Raw genomic sequence first — 21,449 nt, 5'->3', positions numbered from 1 at the left:
GTGGGGTTAGAGGGGGAACACACCAGACAGGGACCATGGGCCAAGGGGAGGACCTAGGAAGTACTCGCTGGGGGTTTGCAGAGGCCAGGGGACAGGGCTTGACCCTGGGAGCAACATTTGAACACACTTTTAGGACTGCAAGACGGCAAGGCCTGGCCACTTGCGCACGTGAACTTAAGGACCCCATGTTAGTGACACAGATCCAACCACCTAGATTCGTAGCCACGAAGTTTCAGAGAGGGATCTCGACTCAAGAGACACTGAGAGGCAGAGGCCCAGCACAGGTAGAAAGAATCAGATAAATAGTCACATACCAACCAGCTCTCCTGGAAGTCTCTCCCGGCTGCTCTAAATGCCTTGCATATTTTCACTCATTTAATGCTCACGACGCCCCAGAGATGGGCACTCCTATTCATGTGTCCATTGTACAGATAAGGAAACTGAGCCCAAAGAGGAGAAGCAATTTCCCCAAGGGCGTGGCCTCCACAGTGTTCCAGCTTCCCTGACGAGGTAGTGTCACTGTGTGTGGCTAGGCCCCAGCCCTTGGCAGGTCAGTGTGTGTGTTCTTTAGGGACAAAACAGTCTGTCCTAGGTCACCCAGATGACCGATGGGTCAATCTCTGGTTATTCATGTGTCCAGATTTGTCCTTGAATCTTCATGCCAGGAGCACTGAGGGTACCACAAGGGGTTTGGCCATGAGGGGTGGAGGGAGGAGAGAGGTGAGAAAAACACAGATGGTAAAGAATCTGCCCATAATGCAGGAGACCCAGGTTTGATCCCTGGGTGGGGAAGATCCCTTGGAGGAGGAAATGGCAACCCACTCCAGTATTCTTGCCTGGAGAATTCCACGGACAGAGGAGCCTGGCGGGCTACAGTCCATGGGATCACAGTGTCGGACATGACTAAGTGACTAACACACACACCCAGCCCAGTTGAATCTGAAGCCTAACCCAGGAGACAGTTAAGGCACAGGGCGGGTGGCAGGATGAAGTGTCCTTCCAAACCCTCCAAGACAGAGGTGAGGTAGGGGAAGCAGATGGAGCCAGGAGATAGGCTATCGGGGTCCTGCCTGCCTGGAGGGCTTCCCTGAGGAGGAGGCAAGTGAGGTGAGGACAAGGGGGTGTGTGGGTGTTAGCTTGCAGAAAGGGAAGGACAAAGGGTTCTGGGCAGAGGTTAGAAGGCCAGGTGTGCAAGCAGCCACTGGACCTAGGGTGGGTGTGCAATGACGCAGGCCAGGGGTGGGGTGGGACGCCTCTACAGATTCTGGGCTTCAGGGAGGTGCTAGTGCTGCTGGGGTCCCAGGGACACAGGGCAGGCAATACAAGTTCAAACTTTGGCAGGGACACACACCCTGCAAAACGGATGAGTCCCCAGATACAATGCAGGTGAGAAAAGTAAGACACAGAAGGTGGTAGAACATGTGATTCCATTTCTACGAAACGTCCAGAACAAGGAAATCCAGAGATAAAAGAGTGGATTCGTGGTTGTCAGGTCTGGAGGAGGATGGCGGTGACAGCTAATGTGTGTGCGAGTGTGGGTACCCTGAGAGGAGCGTGCACCCCAGTCAGGCATGTACCCACCTGAGAAAGAGTGCTGGCCTGTACCCTCTGGCTCCTGGAACCCAGCCCTCAGCAGTGGCAGCCTCAGCGAGGGGGTACCTGCAGTAGTGGCCAAGCCTTGGTGACCTATGGCCACTCCACCCTGAAATCTGGTGGGGGCAGGAGTGTATTGGGAAGCAACCTGCCCGATCCCTGTACCCCTGGGTTTTTAAGACTCTTGGCCAAGCCGGGGCTCCTCCACGCTGGGCCTCAGGCTTCTCTTCTGGAAGATAGAACAACAGTATCGTCCTTAGTGGACAGTGGTCAAGTTTAAGGGTGTTTGCATGCAGAGAAGACTGAATCAACGAGCTGCTGTTAACTCCGCGGAACAGCCGTTGGGTTCCGGGTTCCGTCAGGAAGACTCAATGGTTTTTTAACGACAGCAGGAGCAATAGTAGTAATAATAATGGGAGAACTAGTGTGAGAACGTAAGAGCCCTGACCTCGAACGTTCCCGTGCTCGCGCAGTGGCAGCCGAGTTCAAAGCCTCGGTTCGCCTCTCCTCGGTCACGCCCATGTGAAAAGCCACGCCCCCTACGAGCCTTCGGTACTTCGCGTGCAAAGAGCCAAATATCCGAAGTTTAAATCAAACCGGGTCAGGAACGCTGCACGCGGAGAAGCAGAGGGACAAATCAGCTAATCCTCTCATGATTTACAGGTTTTGGTCCCCAAGGGGTTTTCTCTCTCTCTCTTTTTTAATGTTTGCATCCGAGTTAAAAATACATTGCTTGAAAATATTCTTTATCTTGCCGACTGAGTTTTTGGGCGCTTGCTGCCTTAAATTTTGCACGGAAAGTGTGTGCCGCTCGCCTCACCCTAGTCTCGGCTCTGCTAATTCACAGGATGGCTGTGCGAGGATTAAAGGAGACGATTCTGGAAATGCAGGGAACATAACAACAGTGCTGATAACAGCCCTCGTCGTAATAATGGGTAATCCTTTTAATACATTTTGTGTCAGGGAAGCTAATCTGAGGAATATATATTTCGTTTAACCTCAGCAATTTATGAGGCAGGCAGGTAGCATTATTATTCCCCCTTTTCAGAAAGGGAAACTTTAAAGGCACAGAGAAGTTAAGGTACCAGCTCAGGGTCACAAAGCTGAGGTCCTACCCATGCCCTGTGTCTCCCTGGAGCCCAGGGGCCTGGGATCGTGCCCCCACTGCACAGGAGACTTAGGGAGGAGAGGGTCAGAGGCCATACGGCCCTTCTGTGTGGCCAAGGTCAGGACGGGGACAGAGCGGCCCACACCCACGGGTGGAGCCAGCGGGAGCTTTCCCACAAGCTGACCCGACTGGGGGATCTCCAGGTCAGCTCTGGGACAATGAACCCCCCCCTCCTTAGTTCTTCCGCATCGCGCCGCGCCCCGCCCCCACTCTGAGGTCTCGGCCTCTGCCCCCTCTCCCGTCTCTGGGCCGTATCTCAGGGATCCTTCTCCTCATCCCCCCCCTCACCCCTTCACAGGCCACCTCCATCACGCGGGCCTTCCGTCCCTTCACCTCCCAACTTCAGCAGGAACCCCCTCCCCTCTCCCCTCGGACTGTCGGCTCCTTCTCCCCCCGCTCGAGTCTTCTCTCTCACTTCGCGCCCCCACCCACTACAGGGATTCCTTGGCCCTTCTCCCCCTCCCGCTCTGGGTGCCCCCTCGCCCCACACCCCTTTCTCTTCAAATTCCCACCTCTACCCCCCAGGGCTCCGGTCTCTCCACTTACAGAACCTCCCCTCCCCCAACCCCCTACAGGGATTCTTTTCAACCCCCCTTAGACCCGTAGGACCCCCCTCCTCTCCCGTAGGCTACCCACCGCACCCCTCTTGTTCTGCCTCCTCGCGAGCCGGGTATCTCCTCTTAGCACCTCCCTTCCCCCTCCCCCTACTGGGATTCCGCCCCCTCCCCTGTGCTGGGTGGGGGTGTCCTTACTCCCTCAGGGCTGCTTATGCGTCTCCTCTACCCCCCAGATCGCCCCTCCCGGAGGGATCCCCGCCCCGCCCCCACCTCCCCCTCTGGGACTTCCCCTTGCTCTTTTCGCTCCCCCATCCTCCCCCGGCGGGGCTCCCCCCAGCCCCGTGACTCCCCCGGGGCCGCCGGGGTTTTCCTCGCGCGCCCACGTGGGGCTCCGTGGAAAGGTCGCGCGGCCTGGGCTGGTGCCCGGGTCGGGTCGCCCCCCCCCCCACCTGGTTCCCAGGCCCGAGGTGCAGGGCTGAGGGGAGGGGATGTTGCGCAGGTGTCGCGAGCCCACACCGCAGGCTCGGGGCAGGAAGACTGAAGCCGGAGTTCCAGCCGGGCTGCGCTCCTAACCGCCCCCACCCCCGCCGCAGGGGGTCACCCACTTGAGACTTTGATAGAACAAGGAGGTGGACGGCCAGGCCTCACAGTTTCGATTTAGAGGCAAAACGTAGCCGCGTGCCAAGCCCAGCTGGGCCGGGAGCACGACTTCCTCGGGTATTTTGCTGCTTGTTGATTTAAGTTTGAGGAATGAAAAAAAATTTTTTTTCTTCAGTGGAGTGAAGAGGCCCATCCTAGGATGGAGCAGGCTTGGGTGGGGGGTGCCCTCTGGGAGATCCCCAAAGTTCTTCCTGTTTGGCCCTAGCTCAGGGGCAGCTCTGAGCTCCAAGCCCACCTCGCTGTGTGGTCACAGGTGGCCCCTTGACCTCTCTGGAGCTGCGCTGCGGTGGCGGCTGAATAGGCAGGGGCTGCAGCCAGCCCCCCAGGGGTGCGTCTTCATGTGCCCAGAACCTGGGGTTGGCTCCAGCACCGCCAGTAACAGCAGCCACACGGCGGCCAGGTTTCGTAATAAACCGGTCTTTTAATTGCTACGGGGCAGGACGGGGGGAGAAGAAAAAAAAGAGGCAAAGATTTGTTGGACTTGGGTGGCGCCGGCTGCAGAGAGAAGAGGCACTGTTTTTGCAAGGAGCCTGGAGCGGCTAACTCGGACTTAAGTAACACTTCCTGGTGAGCCTGCAGGAGGGGGTGCAGGGGCACACTGCTGGGGTGGGAGGGCATAGTGGGGGCTGGTCCCTCACAGGGACTGCAAATACACAAGAACCCAGAAGCTTTAAAAATTTATTACAAGGCATCATAGTAGAAGTAAAAATATATGTATCTGTAAGCTTCCCCTCTGTCTTTCAGTGGTTCAAGTAACAAGTGCAAGTAACAAAATAGATTGTCAATATACTGAGTTTGCAAGCTGGGAGTTCATGGGTACAGAGCAACATGAGCCCCTGCTCCCAAGTCCCAAAGTTATTGTCCTGGCCGGGCTGCCGACCCTAGGCCAACCAAGGCCCGTTTTTTGCAGATGTCAGCTCGGGTCTCAAGAAGGGTGGGGGCTGCAGTCAGTCCCACCCCACCCCACCCCGAAGTGTGGAGCCCAGGCCCTCCTTGGTAGGGGAAGCAAGCAGCTCCCTGGCTCCTGCGTCTGCTCTGTCACCAGGCCTGAGCTCCCGGGTCCCCTCTCCTGCTGGCCCGGGTCCTGTCTTCTCCTCACACCGTGGCCGCCGCTGGCCCCCGGCTCCAAGCTTCCCGCCCTGGGGCGGCCGCGCACTCCCTCTCCTGTCTTCAGTCTCCAGCGATCCTGCCCCCGATGGTCTCACGGGTTGGGTTGTTGGGGGGGTTGTTCTGGGAGGGAGGGGGGATCAAATATTTATGTGGTTTTGTGTTTTCGGCAGCAAGAGTTTCCGATGCCTGGCAGGGTCTCAGCGCTCCTGGAGGGAGATGTAGGGAACCCACTGGTTGTTTCCCCTACTTTCTTCGCAGTAACTGGCCACCTCCACCAGGCCGTGGCTTTTCCAGGTGTCTGTATGAGGGTTCTGTGGGAGGGCGAGAAGAGGGGTTCAGCAGGAGCCCCAAGGAGTGGGTGGGGAGTGTCCCTCTCCCAGGGCTCCCATGGGGAAAACAGGCTGGCTCAAAATAACTCGCTGGGTGAGGAGGCCTGGAGGCCAGCAGGTTGCCCACGGGACATGCCAAGCGTGGCTGAACGCTGAGCTGGTGCACACCGGCCAGCTCCACTTTGTTGACAAACACGGGCCCAGGTGCCGGGTGGGGGTGGGGCAGGGCGGAGCCCCAGTTTGCTCACCGTGACCAGGAGACAGTGCAGGTCCCGGGCCTCGGTGGTGCCCTGGGTCTCGGCCGGCTCGCCCAGCAGCTGCGCCAAGCGCTGCATCCCCGACACCCGCACGATGTCGATGTCGTTGTCGCAGCAGAAGGACTGAATAAGCGTAAAGTGGATCTGCAGGGCAATGTCGTCCTCCTCTTCCTCGTCGATGGCCAGGAGGCACAGGACCACGCTGTCAGGATCCCTGAGGGGCCAGAGGGGGATGGGTGGGTCAGCTGGGGATTCGGAAGGGCCCCCCTTCTCGTGCGGCGGGGAGTTTGCAAAAGCAGAGAGCAACTGCAGGTGTGCAGGGGATGGCATCTGCAAGCAGATGCTGGGGTGGGGGAGAAGACGCTCGGTTCAAAGGCCGGGCGTGGGTGGGGGGTAAGTCAGGGACATAAACAGGCGACTGTTTGCAAGTGATGTAGCCCCAGCATACTGCAGCCTCCACGCCTCAAAAAAAAAAAAAAAAAAAAGGCAGAAAGATTCCCAATCCACAATGGGGACACTTGGGGGTGTCCCAGACCCATGCAAGAGAGGGGTGCAGGAGGGAGATTGCAGAGCGGAGAGGGTCCCCACCCGCGCCCAGCCGGGAGACAGAGTCTGACTCACACATTCATCAGCTTGGCCGACTCGTACACCCCCACGGTGAGGCGGTCCTGGCGCTGCGCGGCCACCAGCAACTCCTCCACCGCGGCGCTCACCGTCTGCATCCTGGGGCCAAGGGAGAGCGGAGGTCAGCATCAGGCCAGGCACGGGGCGCCCCGTCCCCACCCGGCCCAGCCTGACCTCAGGTGGCAGGGGCGCCACTACTTACTTTTGCGCCGCGTTGTCGCACGCCACGAGCTCTTCCAGTGTCATGTTGCAGTTATAATCCACAGTGGAAAACAGCCTCACGACAGGTTCAAGGAAGAAAATGCAATATCCAAGGCTGGAAAGCCCGAAGCCTTCCCACGGAGACCAAGCGTTCGTCAAGACCTTAGGAAGGCAGCGAAATCCACCCCCAAAAAAGGCGGAAAAAATTGCAAGTGTCTCAGCAAGAATAATCCAAGTAGCAACTGCAAAAGATCCGAGTGCTCGGCGTCAGCGATCTGAGCTTGCGGCGGCCGGCACCGCCTTTTATAGACTAAGAAGGTTAGGGGCGTAGCCCCAGTGACCCGTTCGCCCCTCCGATTGGACAAAACACAAAGGCGAGAGAAATTCGCGCTGCGGTTGGCCAGCGGCGGGGAGGGGGCGGGGCGCCGCCCGGGGGTGCCCCACGTGGGGGCGAGAGCCGGGAGGAGGGCGCCGGGAGGGGGGGGGTGGAGCCGGGGGGAACTTGAGTGCCAGAAAAGAGAAAAAAAAGCAGAAGTTTTCTCCTATTTCCCGGCAGCCGCGCCGCGTTTCGGGGCGCGCGCGGGATTTCCAGCGCGCGAGGCGGCCCAGACTTTCGAGCGGGGGGCCTGGAATCCCCTCCCGGTCCCCGGAGAGTCCCCGGCCCGAGTCTTTCCAGGTTCTGCAGCAGTTTTACACCGAGAGGGAGCCCAGTCTGCAGCCCGATCCCTAGGTGGTGGTGGGGGGGGGTAGCCCAGGGGGGGTAGCCCCAGGCTGCAGGGACCCCAGCCCCTGGGTGACTTTATTTTCTGGGCGTTTCTGCCCTTATCTGTCTAATGGGAATGCAAAGTTGGCCTCATTAGATTGCAGAGTCCTAAATAAAGTGAGGGATGCACAGCAAGCGCCTAGCACGCGGTGGTGGTCGCAGGAGGCCGCCTAGATCCCCAAAATTGCAGGCTGCGAAGGCGGCCTCAGAGTTGCCACCCGTCCTATGACAATGCACACCGGCCTCATTGGGTTGCAGGAAACATTAACTAATAAGTGGAGTACACAAGAGACACTTGATAAACATCGCCTGGTAGTCTGGGAGGTCGCCTCGAGTTCCCCAGAACCAGGGGCTGCAGAGCCCAGGGCCGAGACCCGGTGCCCCCTCTCCAACCTGGCGAGTTTCAGGGTGGGGCGCGCGTGGGAGGCGCAGGTGGCTAGGCCTCGCAGGCTCCACGCCCCCTGCAGGCGCCTCGCATTGCAAGGTTTGACTGCCCCTGCTCACAGCGGCTCTGTTGGGGGAAATCCAGCCCGAGAGAGGGCGAAGGGAGCCGGTTCATCTGTGAGCCACGCGCTGCCACCTTTGCGCGCTTACTGTGATGGTAGCCGCTTTTATTCCCTCCGGAGGGGGCGCTGAATGTATGGAGCGCGCGCTTGGCCCCAGGTTCTCCGTATCACGGTTCATTGAATCCCCAAGAACCCAAGAAGCATGGGCTATGCTTATCTGCAGGATGCAAAAGGGTAAACTGAGGTTTGGTGAGGCCTCCACTAATTCAAGGCCCCAGTTAGTTGGTGCTGGAGTTACACGTGTGCGCCAGGCACGGCCGCGCGCTCGGACAGCCGCCAACCACGCCATCTCCCTGGGAAAGCAGTTCACGAGCCAGGCGGGCAGGCCCGCGTGGGACTAGCTCCCACGGTCGATCGGGGGCTCCCGTATGACTCAGCTGCACCCCCACCCCCGCCAGCCTGGGGTCTGGCCTCGGCCTTACGGCTAGATTCCCCCAGCTCCCCGGCCTGCGGTCCCGCTGACGCATCGCGCCGCCTCCGCGCCGCCCACCATGGGGGCGCGAAATGTCCCGGGCGCTGCGAGGCGCGGCGGCGCCACCTGGTGTCCACGCGAGGTCCCTGCGCCCGCAGTTCCGGAAGGGACCAACCGGCGGGGGTGGAGTGTAGAGGAGGTGAAACACCCGGAAGGGGTAACAAATGCAATACTTTATACACACACACACAATTATATGCAACATGTATTAATAACTTTATAGATTTAATTTTTTAATCTAACTACTGCCTAGGTTACTGTGGTTTTTTTTTAATGGTAAAATATGCACGATATTTATCATTTCGATATTTGTAAGTATACCAGTCGGTGGCATGATATACATGCACAATGCTGGGTAACAATCACCGTGATCTAGACCCAAATCTTATCATCCCCGGAGTAAACTCTTGGGAATGGAACACGAACTACCCCCATCTCCTGACACCCACCATTGACTTTTTGTCTCTATGAATTTGATCCTTTAGGGACCTCATATAAATCCAGTCATACTGTATTCGTCCTTTGAGTCTGGCTTACTTAACTGAACGTAATATCCTCAAGACTCATCCACAGTTGTTCATTCATGTGTGTGTCACAATTGCCTTCTTTTTGAGGCTGAATAATATTAGACTGTATAGATGGACGGCATTTAGTTCATTCATCTGTTGATGGGCACATGGGTTGTTTCTACCATTTGGCTATTGTGCACCCCATTTTTTGTCAACAAAGTTTTATTGGGACCAAGGGCAGGGTATAGAGTAAGGGAATCGAGGTACTCACCTCAGGCACAAATTTTAAAGGAATGCCATAAAACTCAGTCATCAGTATAACATTATAGGGACTTGCCTAGCAGTCCAGTGGTTAGGATTCTGTGCTTCCACTGCCGGGGAGAGACAGGTTTGATCCCTGGTCTGGGAACTAAGATCCTGCAAGCCACATGGTGAGGCCAAAAGAAAAAAAAAAGATAAACAATATCTTAATATAATATTCTTAACCAAAATCTATGCCCCAAGATCCCCATCCATGATGAACAAAGATCAAGGTTTTAAAACAAGCATTATCTGACAGGGTCGGGGGTAGAGGGCAGGGAGGTGAGTTCTTCACTTGCAAGTTTAAATCCTGACTTTATTTCCAATTTTGATCTTTTCTTCATCATGATTTTTTTTTGCATTGATTTTTATTTTTGAAAATGTTACATTAAAGTATTTGTCTTGGGACGTCCCTGGCAGTCCTGTGGTTAAGACTCTGTGTTTCCAATGCAGAGGGCATGAGTTTGATCCCCGGCCAGGGAATGAAGATCCCACGTGCCATGGGGCATGGCCAAAAGAGGGAAAATAAATAAATGAAATATTTATCTTGATGATTGAGCTTCGGGCACCCTCTTAAATTTTTCTCCTAAGGTTGGTGCAGCCATGAGAATGTCCCTGTCTGCTCTAGAAGAGGTGACCCTGTCCTCCGAGGGGGAAACCCACACCCTCCTCCTGGAGAACCTGTGAGTTGGGGACTTCCCTAGTCAGAAAATTGAGCATATATCCACATTCACTTTGCAAATGAGATTCCCTTGTCTCTAGAACTGATAAATGTAAGTGCTTTAAAATTTAAATTTACATTGCATTCAAGGCACACATAAGAGGACTACCTGGTGGTCCAGCAGTTAGGACTCTGTGCTTCCACTGCCAGGGCATGGGTTTGATCCCTGGTCAGGGAACTAAGATCCCACATGCAGTGGCCAAAATGCACCACGTCGATATGCATAAGAGCAAACTTTTCTTGAGGATTTATTACATGCTAATTTTCATTCCAATCCCAAAGAAAGGCAATGCCAAAGAATGCTCAAACTACCGCACAATTGCACTCATCTCACATGCTAGCAAAGTAACGCTCAAAATTCTCCAAGCCAGGCTTCAGCAGTACATGAACTGAGAACTTCCTGATGTTCAAGCTGGTTTTAGAAAAGGCAGAGGAACCAGAGATCAAATTGCCAACATCCACTGGATCATCGAAAAAGCAAGAGAGTTCCAGAGAAACATCTATTTCTGCTTTATTGACTATGCCAAAGCCTTTGACTTTGTGGATCACAATAAACTGTGGAAAATTCTGAGAGAGATGGGAATACCAGACCACCTGACCTGACCTGCCTCTTGAGAAATCTGTATGCAGGTCAGGAAGCAACAGTTAGAACTGGACATGGAACAACAGACTGGTTCCAAATAGGAAAAGGAGTACATCAAGGCTGTATATTGTCACCCTGCTTATTTAACTTATATGCAGAGTACATCATGAGAAACGCTGGACTGGAAGAAGAACAAGCTTGAATCAAGATTGCCAGGAGAAATCTCAATAACCTCAGATATGCAGATGACACCACCCTTATGGCAGAAAGTGAAGAGGAACTAAAAAGCCTCTCGATGAAAGTGAAAGAGGAGAGTGAAAAAGTTGGCCTAAAGCTCAACATTCAGAAAACAAAGATCATGGCATCCGGTCCCATCACTTCATGGGAAATAGATGGGGAAATACTAGTGTCATACTAGTGTCATACTTTATTTTTTGGGCTCCAAAATCACCGCAGATGGTGACTGCAGCCATGAAATTAAAAGACACTTACTCCTTGGAAGAAAAGTTATGACCAACCTAGATAGCATATTCAAAAGCAGAGATAGTACTTTGCCGACTAAGGTCTGTCTAGTCAAGGCTATGGTTTTTCCTGTGATCATGTATGGATGTGAGAGTTGGACTGTGAAGAAGGCTGAGCGCCGAAAAACTGATGCGTTTGAACTGTGGTGTTGGAGAAGACTCTTGAGAGTCCCTTGGACTGCAAGGAGATCCAACCAGTCCATTCTGAGGATCAGCCCTGGGATTTCTTTGGAAGGAATGATGCGAAAGCTGAAACTCCAGTACTTTGGCCACTTCATGAGAAGAGTTGACTCATTGGAAAAGACTCTGATGTTGGGAGAGATTGGGGGCAGGAGGAGAAGGGGACAACAGAGGATGAGATGGCTGGATGGCATCACTGACTTAATAGATGTGAGTCTGAGTGAACTCCAGGAGTTGGTGATGGACAGGGAGGCCTGGCGTGCTGCGATTTGTGGGGTTGCAAAGAGTCGGACACGACTGAGCGACTGAACTGAACTGAAGCCTTTCATAAGCAGTTTCTCCTTCAGTGCCCAGGAAGCAGCCCTGTGTGGTGGGTGCACATTTGCAGGGAGTGGAATAGAGACCCAGGAAGACCGTGCTGATTATCCAGAGGCGCAGAGCTCAGAGCTGTCTGAGGTTATTCCAAGATGGTTTTGAACTGTAGTGTTGGAGAAGACTCTTGAGAGTCCCTTGGAGGCAAGGAGATGAAACCAGTCAATCCTAAAGGAAATCAACCCTGAATATTCATTGGAAGGAATGATGCTGAAGCTGAAGCTCCAATTCTTTGGTCACCTGCTTTGAAGAACTGACTTGTTGGAAAAGACCTTGATGCTGGGAAAGATTGAAGGCAAGAGGGGAAGGGGACAACAGAGGATGAGATGCCTGGATGGCATCACTGACTCAATGGACATGAGTTTGAGCAAACTCAAACTGAAGGATGGGGGAAGCCTGGTGTGCTTCAGTCCATGGGGTCGCAAAGAGTCAGACACAACTGAGTGACTGAACAACAATTCCTAGATTCCCAGAGGCAGGGGTTAGGACAAGATATGTGGTCCAGAGGGAATGGGCTAGGGGGATGCGGGTCACAGAGTTCAGACTGGGGACCAGACAAGCAAACTGAGTTTTGAAGGATGAGGAGGTATTTCCTGGTGGAGACAGGAAGTGGTCTGCCCAGCAGAGAACAGGGCCTGGCTGGGGCCTGACCCCCTAGGGAGACACCGATGAGGCTGATTCAGAAGGACTTGGCTTGCCCTGGTGGGACCAGGATGAGGAAGGAAGGAAAACTGTCGGGGAGGCGGGTGCAGAATTTAAAGAGGCACCAAACACTTGGTCATCGAGATAATCTTTTTTTCTCTCATTTTTTATCAAGATGGAAGTCACATACCATAAAACCCGCCCATCTAGAGTGTCTAGTTCAGTGGGTTTCTGTGGAATCACAAGCTTATGCAACCATCACCAGTAGTCCAGAATTAGACAAACTATTTTCCTTTTTCTTGGCTGCACCACATGATTTATGGGACCTTAGTTTCCTGACCAGTGATCTGAACCCAGGTTCCCTGCATTGGCAAGTGGATACTTAACCACTAGACCACCAGGGAAGCCCCCTGATCCTGTCTTGATTTACAATTTTGATAATGTAGTCAGCATGGTATGGGTTTTTTGGTTTTTTTTTTTTGCATTTCTTTTAAGTTTTTAAAATATTAAAGGATGTTTGGAGGTAGGGCCTTTGGGAGGGGTAGGGTGAGATGAGGCTCTGAGGGTGGGGCCTCTGGGATTAGTGTCCTTATAAGGAGACGAAGAGAGAGCCCAGAGCGTTCTCTGCCAGGTGGGGACACAGTGAGACCAGGAACCAGGTGCTCAGCAGGAACAAGCCTCACCAGACTTCCAGGACATGGAAGAGTCATGTCTATGATTTAGGCCCCTCCAGCCTGTGGTGTTTCTGTTATGGTAACTCAAGCCCAGGAAGCCAGGAGGGGTGTGAGGGGCTGGGGTGAGGAGCATGGGGCAGGGGCAGTGGGGGTGACCAAGGAGACCACCTGGCTTTGAATCTCCCCCTGACCATCCCGCCACCCCACACCTGTGCCTCAGTTTCCCCCTCTGTGAAATGGAAACCATGTATTACCTAGGAGCCTTCTGAGCATGGAATGCATTCATTCTGGTCCACACTTAGGAGAGGGCTCTGTGCCTGGTGACTACCCTCTAAGTGGGCAATTTAGGCACTAATTGAAGGCCTACTGGGTGCTGATTCAGCGCTGGGAGTGGTGATAATGCAACTACTTCGGGTGGCGTGGTCAGGATGTCTGAGGAGGTGACATTTGAGCTGAGATCTGAGTGTCGTGAAGAAAGTAAGCTAGGAACTTCCATGATGGTCCAGTGGGTGGCTAAGAATCCAACTTCCCAACGAAAGTCGCCCAGGTTCGATCCCTGGTCAGGGAATGAGATCCCACATGCCACAGCTAAAAGATCGCGAATACCGTAACTAAGACCCAGCACAGTCAAATAAATAAATATTGGGAGGGTCTGAATTTGGCTTGGGGTCAGTATAGCAAAGGAAACCACTGTCAAGCTTGAAGCAGGGGAGGGACTAGCCTCTGACATCATTTTTTTTTTTTCTTTTTTTCTTGAAAATGAACAAGACTTGATTCCGGTCCCCAAGGAGCAGCTTCCGGGTGGAGGTGAGTCACCATCTGAACATGGAGACGCTGGGAAGACAGGATGGGCTGGGAGGAGGTGAACAGGACACACACCAGGTGGCAGAGATGTCAAGGGCAAAGGTGAGGAGGCCTGGTCACATCCGAGGGTGCTGGGAAGGATAGCAGTGGGCAGGAGGAAGCCAGAATGTCTGTGTCTGTGACATCCAGGCAAGGTGCTTGGTAGGGGCCACTCTGCTCTGTCAAGCTCACCTGTTTCAAATCCCATTCCACCCCTCACAAGTTGTGTGTTCTCAGGTTGGTGACCTAACCTCTCTGAAACTCCCTTTTTTCCTGGGGAAATCAAGTTGTGAAAAGGATGATAAAAACCCATGACCTAGACTGCGTTTGGCCTGTGGAAAGAGCACTGTACACCTTCCCTATGGCAATTACCTTGAAAGCCACTTGAAGCCAACCCCCTGTCCCCAGATGCTCATGCCCCGCCCCAAACAAGTTCTCCCTGGAGTACCCAGAGGGCTTCCTCCAAACCCACAGTCTCACCATGCCCCTCTTCTGCTCACCCTTCCCGCTGTTCTCTGATTGTGCCTTTGCCCCTACCGGTCCCTCCCCCCAACCCAAAACAGAGATGCATTTTTTTAAAAAGGTAAAAGCATGCTTCTCCTTAGAATATCCAATCAATATTTGTCCGAGTTTGCAAGGAACTCGTTAACTAATGAAGGGACAGATAAGATGTCTTCTAGGCCATCCAGAGACTGAATTGAATTTGTTTAATTGATGCAAAATGACACAGTACAATTGTCCTTTTCCCATGCTTTACATGGATGATTTACATTTGTATAGATGCATGGAGTTCAGCCCATTGTTTTTTAGGTGGACATGGTTCCCAGAAGACAACCCTGACTTCAGATACCAGCTGTAAGTTCATCATGGGTGGAGATTTTTTCACATATGTTTCAGTTTTTTTAAAATATTACATTATATTACTTTTTTTTTTAACCTCACCACTCAGGTTGTGTGACCTTAGTTCCTTGACCAGAGATTGAACCTGTACCCCCTGCAGTGGAAGTGCAGAGTCCTCACCACTGGACCATCAGGGAAGTTCCCCGAGAGCATCTTCTTAGGGTAATGAAAATGTTCTAGAATTGATCATGGCCATGGTTGCACACATCTGTGAATATACTAAAACCACTGAATCATACACTTTAAAGAGTGAGTCATATGAGGTGTGAGTTACATCTCAATAAAGCTATTAGAATAAAACAACATGGCTGCAATTCTAGGATTTCTTGGCAGACCCATTTCCCTCCCCTTTATCTGGGCTGGGTCTATAATGGCCTTGACCTCAGGGTCATGAGGGAGGCAACACTGCCAACCATGACCCTTAACTTCAGGAGCAGCTACTGTCTTGCTCTCGGAGGAGATGTCTGAGATTCCTGAAATGTCTCATAGGAAGTCTGTGCTGTACCAGTGGGCCCTGGGGAGACCCTGAGGGTACACAGAAGAAAAAGGGGCTGGCAAGGGCTTGATAGGCTCAGGTGTCTGCTTATTACCTGGCCAGCACAGGTGGAGAGGATGCTGGATAGTCCCCAGGTGAGGGACTGTAGTGACCTGGGCTGGGGTCACTGCTGCACTTAGAGCCTGCCTGTCCGGAGGTTAACCGGAGGAGCTCAGATCCCCCAGCCCAGCTGCAAGTTGGACACCAACACCACATGGGACAGAAGAACCACTCTGCTGAGCCCCATCTGCATTCCCAACCCACAAAATCATGAGACATCATAAAGTCTGGGGGTAGTTTGTTTCACAGCAATAGATTGGAATCGAAACCTGCAAAGCCTCCTGGCACATCTGGTTCACATTTAGGATTCTCAGATTCCTGGTGGTTCTGCACAAGAATGTGGCAGTGTGGGCAGGGCTGGCCCCACGCTGGTGGCCTGCTGCCTCTGATTTGAGGGTTTGCCCTGGATCATGAGGGTCCTCATCTGCACACAAAGGGCACCTCAGCTCACAGATCCATAACCCTCCCCCCAAACAACTGCCCTCTGCCACCTCTGGGTTCTCCAGGCGTGCAGACTGGGGGCACTGCCTGCCTTAGGAGGATGTACCCTGCATTGGAGATAAGGAATTCCCGAGTCCTGGGTGCCAGAGTGAGGGCTGGAAAAGGAGGTGTGGAGAGAGGTCCTGAAGGGGGACAGGCAGGCTCTAAGTGCAGCAGTGACCCCAGCCCAGGTCACTACAGTCTCTCACCTGGGGACTATCCAGCATCCTCTCCACCTGTGCTGGCCAGGTAATAAGCAGACACCTGAGGCTCTCAAGCCCTTGAAATGTAGCTGGAGTGACTGAGGAACTGAATTTCAATTGAATTTTATTTTAATGAATTAAAACCCACAAATAGGGACTTCTCTGGTGGTCCAAGGGCTGTGACTCTGCGCTCCCACTATAGGGGGCCTGGGTTCGATCCCTGGTCAGGGAACTAGATCCTGCATACCATAATAAGACCTATGCAGCCAAATAAATTAATAATTACTTAAAAAAAAACCTACAAATAGAAATGGTGGAGGGACTTCCCTGGTGGTCCAGAGGTTAAGACACTGTGTTTCTACTGCAGGGGGCAAGGGTTCAATCCTTAGCCAGGGAACTAAGATCCCATATGCAGTGCAGCCAAAAACTAGGAAAGAAAACAAAGAAGTGGTGTAAAATACTTTTCCATTAAAAACAACTTTGTTTCCTTAAACTGTTGAAAATTGAGCATCCAAGTTTCGATAGGCTGAAAGTATGAAAAACAGTGGATTTCAAAGACAATGTGAAAAAACAAGAATGTAAAATTTCTCATCAATCATTTGTGTTAATGGAAAAGAATATGAAAAAGAATATATATATAACTATATATGAAGTCGTGTCCAACTCTTTGCAACCCCATGGACTATACAGTCCCTGGAATTCTCCAGGCCAGAATACTGGAGTGGGCCGCCTTTCCCTTCTCCAGGGGATCGTCCCAGCCCAGGGATCGAACCCAGCTCTCCCACATTGCAGGTGGATTCTTTACCAGCTGAGCCACAGGGAAGCCCATATATATTTATAACTGAGTCATTTTGCTATATGGCAGAAATTAACACAACATTGTAAATTAACTATATATTTCAATAAGTTTTTTAATACTTTGATAAATTTTTTAAAATTGTGTATGTTGATTATAACGTTGGTTAAAATATTTGAGGTATGTCAGGTTAAGTAATGGAGAAGACAATGGCACCCCACTCCAGTACTCTTGCCTGGAAAATCCCATGGGCTGCAGTCCATGGGATCGCTAAGAGTCGGACATGACTGAGCGACTTCACTATCACTTTTCACTTTCATGCATTGGAGAAGGAAATGGCAACCCACTCCAGTGTTATTGCCTGGAGAATCCCAGGGACAGGGGAGCCTAGTGGGCTGCCGTCTATGGGGTCGCACAGGGTCGGACACGACTGAAGCGACTTAGCAGCAGCAGCAGCAGCAGCAGGTTAAGTAAAACATTAAAAATTAATCTCTCTCCTTTCCTTCACTCTTTAAAGTACTGACTAAAATATTTAAAGTAATGTGTTAGCCGTTCAGTCATGTCGGACTCTTTGTGACCGCATGGACTGTATCCTGTCCATGGGATTCTCCAGGTATGAATATTGGAATGGGTTGCCATTTCCTTCTCCAGAGAAATCTTCCGACCCAGCGACCAAACCCAGGTCTCCTGCATTGCAGGCAGATTCTTTACTGTCTGAGCCACCAGGGAAGCCCCAGAATAATATAGATGGCATTCTATTGGTGTTCTCTTTATTTTCTTTTTTTTCTTGAGGATGTTACTTTTTTAAAGTGAGATATAATTGAGATATAACATTGTGTAAGTTTCAGGTGTTGGTTTGATACGTTTATATGTTACGGTATGATTACCACCAAAGGTTCACCCCTCTATCCAGGTCACATAATTATCATCTCTTTTTTTTTCTGGTAGGATATTGTTTGTGTTGGAACCATGTTGTTCTGCACAGCAGTCTGAGGGAGCTTGTTTACTTCATTTCTGAAACACAAAACATATCAAACAGACAAAGAGCATCTATGTCTTAGGCAACTAGCCTAAAGCATAGAAACAGTCACAACTACCAGGCTTACAAAACACAACCACTATGCTGACTTCTGGGTTAACCATGTCTCCACTTTTCCTTTCAGTTCTCTAATACTTATAGCACCCTGAAATAACCGTAAAAATGGTCGCCTACTGGAGATAGTCTTCTGCATTTTTTTTTTACATGCTCTTTTGTTTAGGTGGTCATTCTGGGCATTCACTTTTACAGCTGTATAGTATTCCACTGTGGGTCTACACAAAGCTATCAGTGTATTCTGTTTTTAAATCTTTTAAATTTGTTATTATTTTTGGGAGGGGACAGGCTGCATGGCTTGTGGGACCTTAGTTCCCTGACCAGGGATTGAACCTAGGCCACTTAGGCACTTCGTGAAAGTGCCAAGTCCTAACCTACTGGACCACCAGGGAATCCCTTCACACACACCATTTTTTTTTCAAATTGAAGTACAATTGACAATGTGCTGATTTCAAATGTACAGCAAAGTGATTCAGTTATACATACATATATATATATAAATTCTTTATATATATATATATATAAATTCTTTTTCAGATTCTTTTGCATTATGGTATCACAGGATACTGGACATAGTTACCATGGGTGTGTTCTTACTGAAGGATATTTGAGCTGTTTTTGTTTCCCTACAACAACAAACAGTGAGGGTTTCGAAACTCAAATCAAGTCCTCTCCTATATGATAAGGAACTAAGTTCTGGGACAATGGCCAGCAAGGATGTATATCCTTAACTTCAGTACCAATGTGCTTGGGAGTGGGCCCTGCTCCAGGGGACAGCTTCACTGCAGCATCATGAACCCTGGAGCCAGAACACCCAGCTAAACGGCACCCAGCTTCCATGATCAAAGGACCCCCCCATCCCCACCTCCACCACAACATATTTACGTGTTTATGCGTGCTCAGCCGCTTCAGTGGTGTCCAACTCCTTGCGACCCCATGGACTGTAGCTCGCCAGGGTTCTCTATCCATGGATTCGCCAGGTAAGAATACTGGAGTGGGTTGCCAGGTCCTTCTCCATGAGATCTTCCCAACCCAGGGACTGAATCTGAATCTCTTACATCTCCTGCATTGGCAGGCAAGTTTTTTTTTTTTTTTTTTACCACTAGTACCGCCTGGAAAGCCCTACTTATTATTTCCTTTTTAAAATTAATTAATTACTTTTTGGCTGTGCTGGGTCTTTGTTGCACATGGGTTTTCTCCAGTTGCGAGCGGGGGCTACGCTCCAGGTGCGATGCGCTTAGGCTTCTCATTGTAGTGGGTTCTCTTGTTGCGGAGCCTGGGCTCTAGAGCGCAGGCTCACTAGTTGTGGTTCCGCAGCATGTGGGCTCTTCCCGGACCAGGAATCAAGTCTGTGCCTCCTGTATTGGCAGGCGGATTCCTCACCACTAGGCCACCAGGGAAGCCCATGTGCTTATTATGTTCTAACATGCCACTCCTGCCAGCTTCCTAAGGGGACGGACCGACCTTTGTTCTGGTCACGGTGCCACCCCAGTGTCTGGCACTGGGAGATGTCAATCCACACCTGTTGATTTCATTTTTCCCCCAAGCCCATTTAACAAGCAGCTGTCCCTCCAGTCCCAGGGCTCCCCTGCCCCCCCCACCCCAGATTTCAGTTGGAATTTCAGGGTTCCAGCTCCAGGTTCCTGACTTCTAATCCTAGATTCCAGGTTTAGCCTCCAGGCTGAGGAATCCGACCAAACTTGTCCTCCTCTGGGCTCTGGAACAGGGCTTCCAGATTCAGGGTCTAGAACCCCAGCTCCCCAGTAGACACGAGAATCAGGGTCCCCCAAATTCAGACCCGTCAATGCGAGTGGTCCCCTCTCCCCCCATCTGGAATCCACGCCCTCCAACCCCACCCCCTAGCTCCAGGTTTTGCATTGAGCCCGCCCCACCCCTCCAGATTCCAGATTCCGCGGTCCTGCAGGTCCAGGCGCCGGAATTCAGCATCCAGGCGCGTGATCCGGGCTGGGAGCCAGCGGGAGTCGTTGGACTGAGATTTTGAAAAATTTGGCGCCAAACTCCAGCAAGATGCCGCGGAAGGGACGGGGGATGGGGAATGGAGCGGGGAGGGGGAGGGGACGGCGGGCAGAGACTGGCCGGTCCTCCAGGGCTCGGGGATTTCTCGCCCACCGGCTGCACCCTCCACACCCAAAGCAGGCAGCAACTGCCCATTAACTCACAAGCGCCCTGGGGTCAGAGGGTCCTGGGTTCGAACCCCATCCCCTCCCCGCCCCTGCCGGCGGGGGTTCCCAGGACAGGTCCCCGAATCGCCCCGTGCCTCAGTTTCCCATCTTGGAAATGGGCCGAGAATCCCACCACCACCACCACCAACCCCAGTCATGTGTCGCGCCTGGTGAGCCCGTGGAGTGGACAGGACATCTCCTCCGGGTGGCCAGACCTAGGGCTCGGCGGGGCGGGGTGGGGTTTAGGGTGAGGGGTCTGGGCCCAGCAGTCGCCGCCCCGCCCGCTCAGCGCCAAAATTTGAAAATTGCCAGCGCCTCCCAAACTGAGCACGCGGAGGGGAAGCCCCGGCCCCACCCACGGGAAGCGCAGGGCTTTCTGGGACTTGGAGTCCAGCCCCCTCCCCCCGGACTCCTCGATGGGCTGGGGGCGGGGAGGGCACTCCGGGTACAGATTGGGCGGAGAGAAGGGGCCAAACTCCAGACTGAAGTCAGGCTCGCGCAGCCCGGGGTGGGGGATGAGCGCAGGGAACAGAATTCCTGGAGGAGGGAACAGCGCAGGCCAAGACCTGGAGGCAGATGGGACATCCACATGCCGTGAGGGGCCAGCCTGGTGGTCGGAGGGTAGGCTTTGGGGCCTTGCATGGCAGGAGACCTGGGCGGTGGTCAGTGGGACCTCTGATGGTGAGGGGGTTGCAGCTATGTCTAGGGGGTGGAGGGGAGGAAGGTGACCCCATACTACCCCAAACCCAAAGCTTAATTGGTTTTCTTCCCTCCCACACCTCGTTATGTTGTATCACTCATTAGTGGTAAGTGTTAGTCTCTCAGTTGTGACAGACTATTTACGACCCCATGGACTGTAGACCGCCTGGTTGCTATGTCCATGGAATTCTCCAGGCAAGAATACTGCAGTGGGTTGCCATTTCCTTCTCCAGGGGATCTTCCCCACTCAGGGATGGAACCTGGATCTCCTGCATTGCAGGCAGAGTCTTTACCTCAAGCTTCGTCACATTCTACCTGCTGTTTTGTATTTGGTGTTTCTCCTATTATGAAGGGCTTCCCTGATGGCTCAGTGGTAAAGAACCCACCTGACAATGCAGGAGACGCAGGTTCCTGCATCCTGCCTGGGCAGTCTCAGGGACAGAGGAGCCTGGTGAGCTAAGCCAATGGAATCACAAATAGTCCGACAGTACTTAGTGACTAAACAATAACGTCAAGAGTCAAGAGAGGCAAGCACCAAGGGCAGCCCCTCCACCAGAGGTCTGGGAAAGGAATCAAGTTTTCATGTGTCATTTGCTGGGGTCCCTGAGAAGGTTGTTTGCATCAAGTCCTCTGAGGTAAGATGTCTGGGGAGAGGGATTTTCAAGACAAAAATAACTGGCAAGTTCCAGGATTAGGGGAAGTGGTTTTCAATTGAGGGTGACATTGCCCTGTTGGTGGCAGGTGGCAAAGTCTGGGGACACTTTGGGTTGTCTTGACTGGAGTGGGGGCTGGTGCTACTGGCATCAAGGTGGCGGGGAGGGGAGCCCAGCGGCGCTGTCTGACATCCTACAATGA

At 52.4% G+C, this 21,449-nt stretch overlaps 1 protein-coding gene across 1 annotated transcript; it reads right to left on the bottom strand.

Moving 5' to 3' along the window:
* On the bottom strand, nt 4,643–6,781 carry GADD45B (growth arrest and DNA damage inducible beta). Its single transcript, XM_018050778.1, has 4 exons — nt 6,501–6,781; nt 6,296–6,397; nt 5,666–5,888; nt 4,643–5,399 (listed from the first exon to the last, which is right to left on the bottom strand). Exons 1-4 carry the CDS (start codon nt 6,542–6,544, stop codon nt 5,286–5,288), a joined length of 483 nt encoding a protein of 160 aa, XP_017906267.1. The 5' UTR covers nt 6,545–6,781; the 3' UTR covers nt 4,643–5,285.

Source organism: Capra hircus, chromosome 7 (assembly GCF_001704415.2).
Source record: "Capra hircus breed San Clemente chromosome 7, ASM170441v1, whole genome shotgun sequence".
NCBI classification, from domain to species: domain Eukaryota; kingdom Metazoa; phylum Chordata; class Mammalia; order Artiodactyla; family Bovidae; genus Capra; species Capra hircus.
This window is presented reverse-complemented; position numbering and strand designations above follow the sequence as displayed.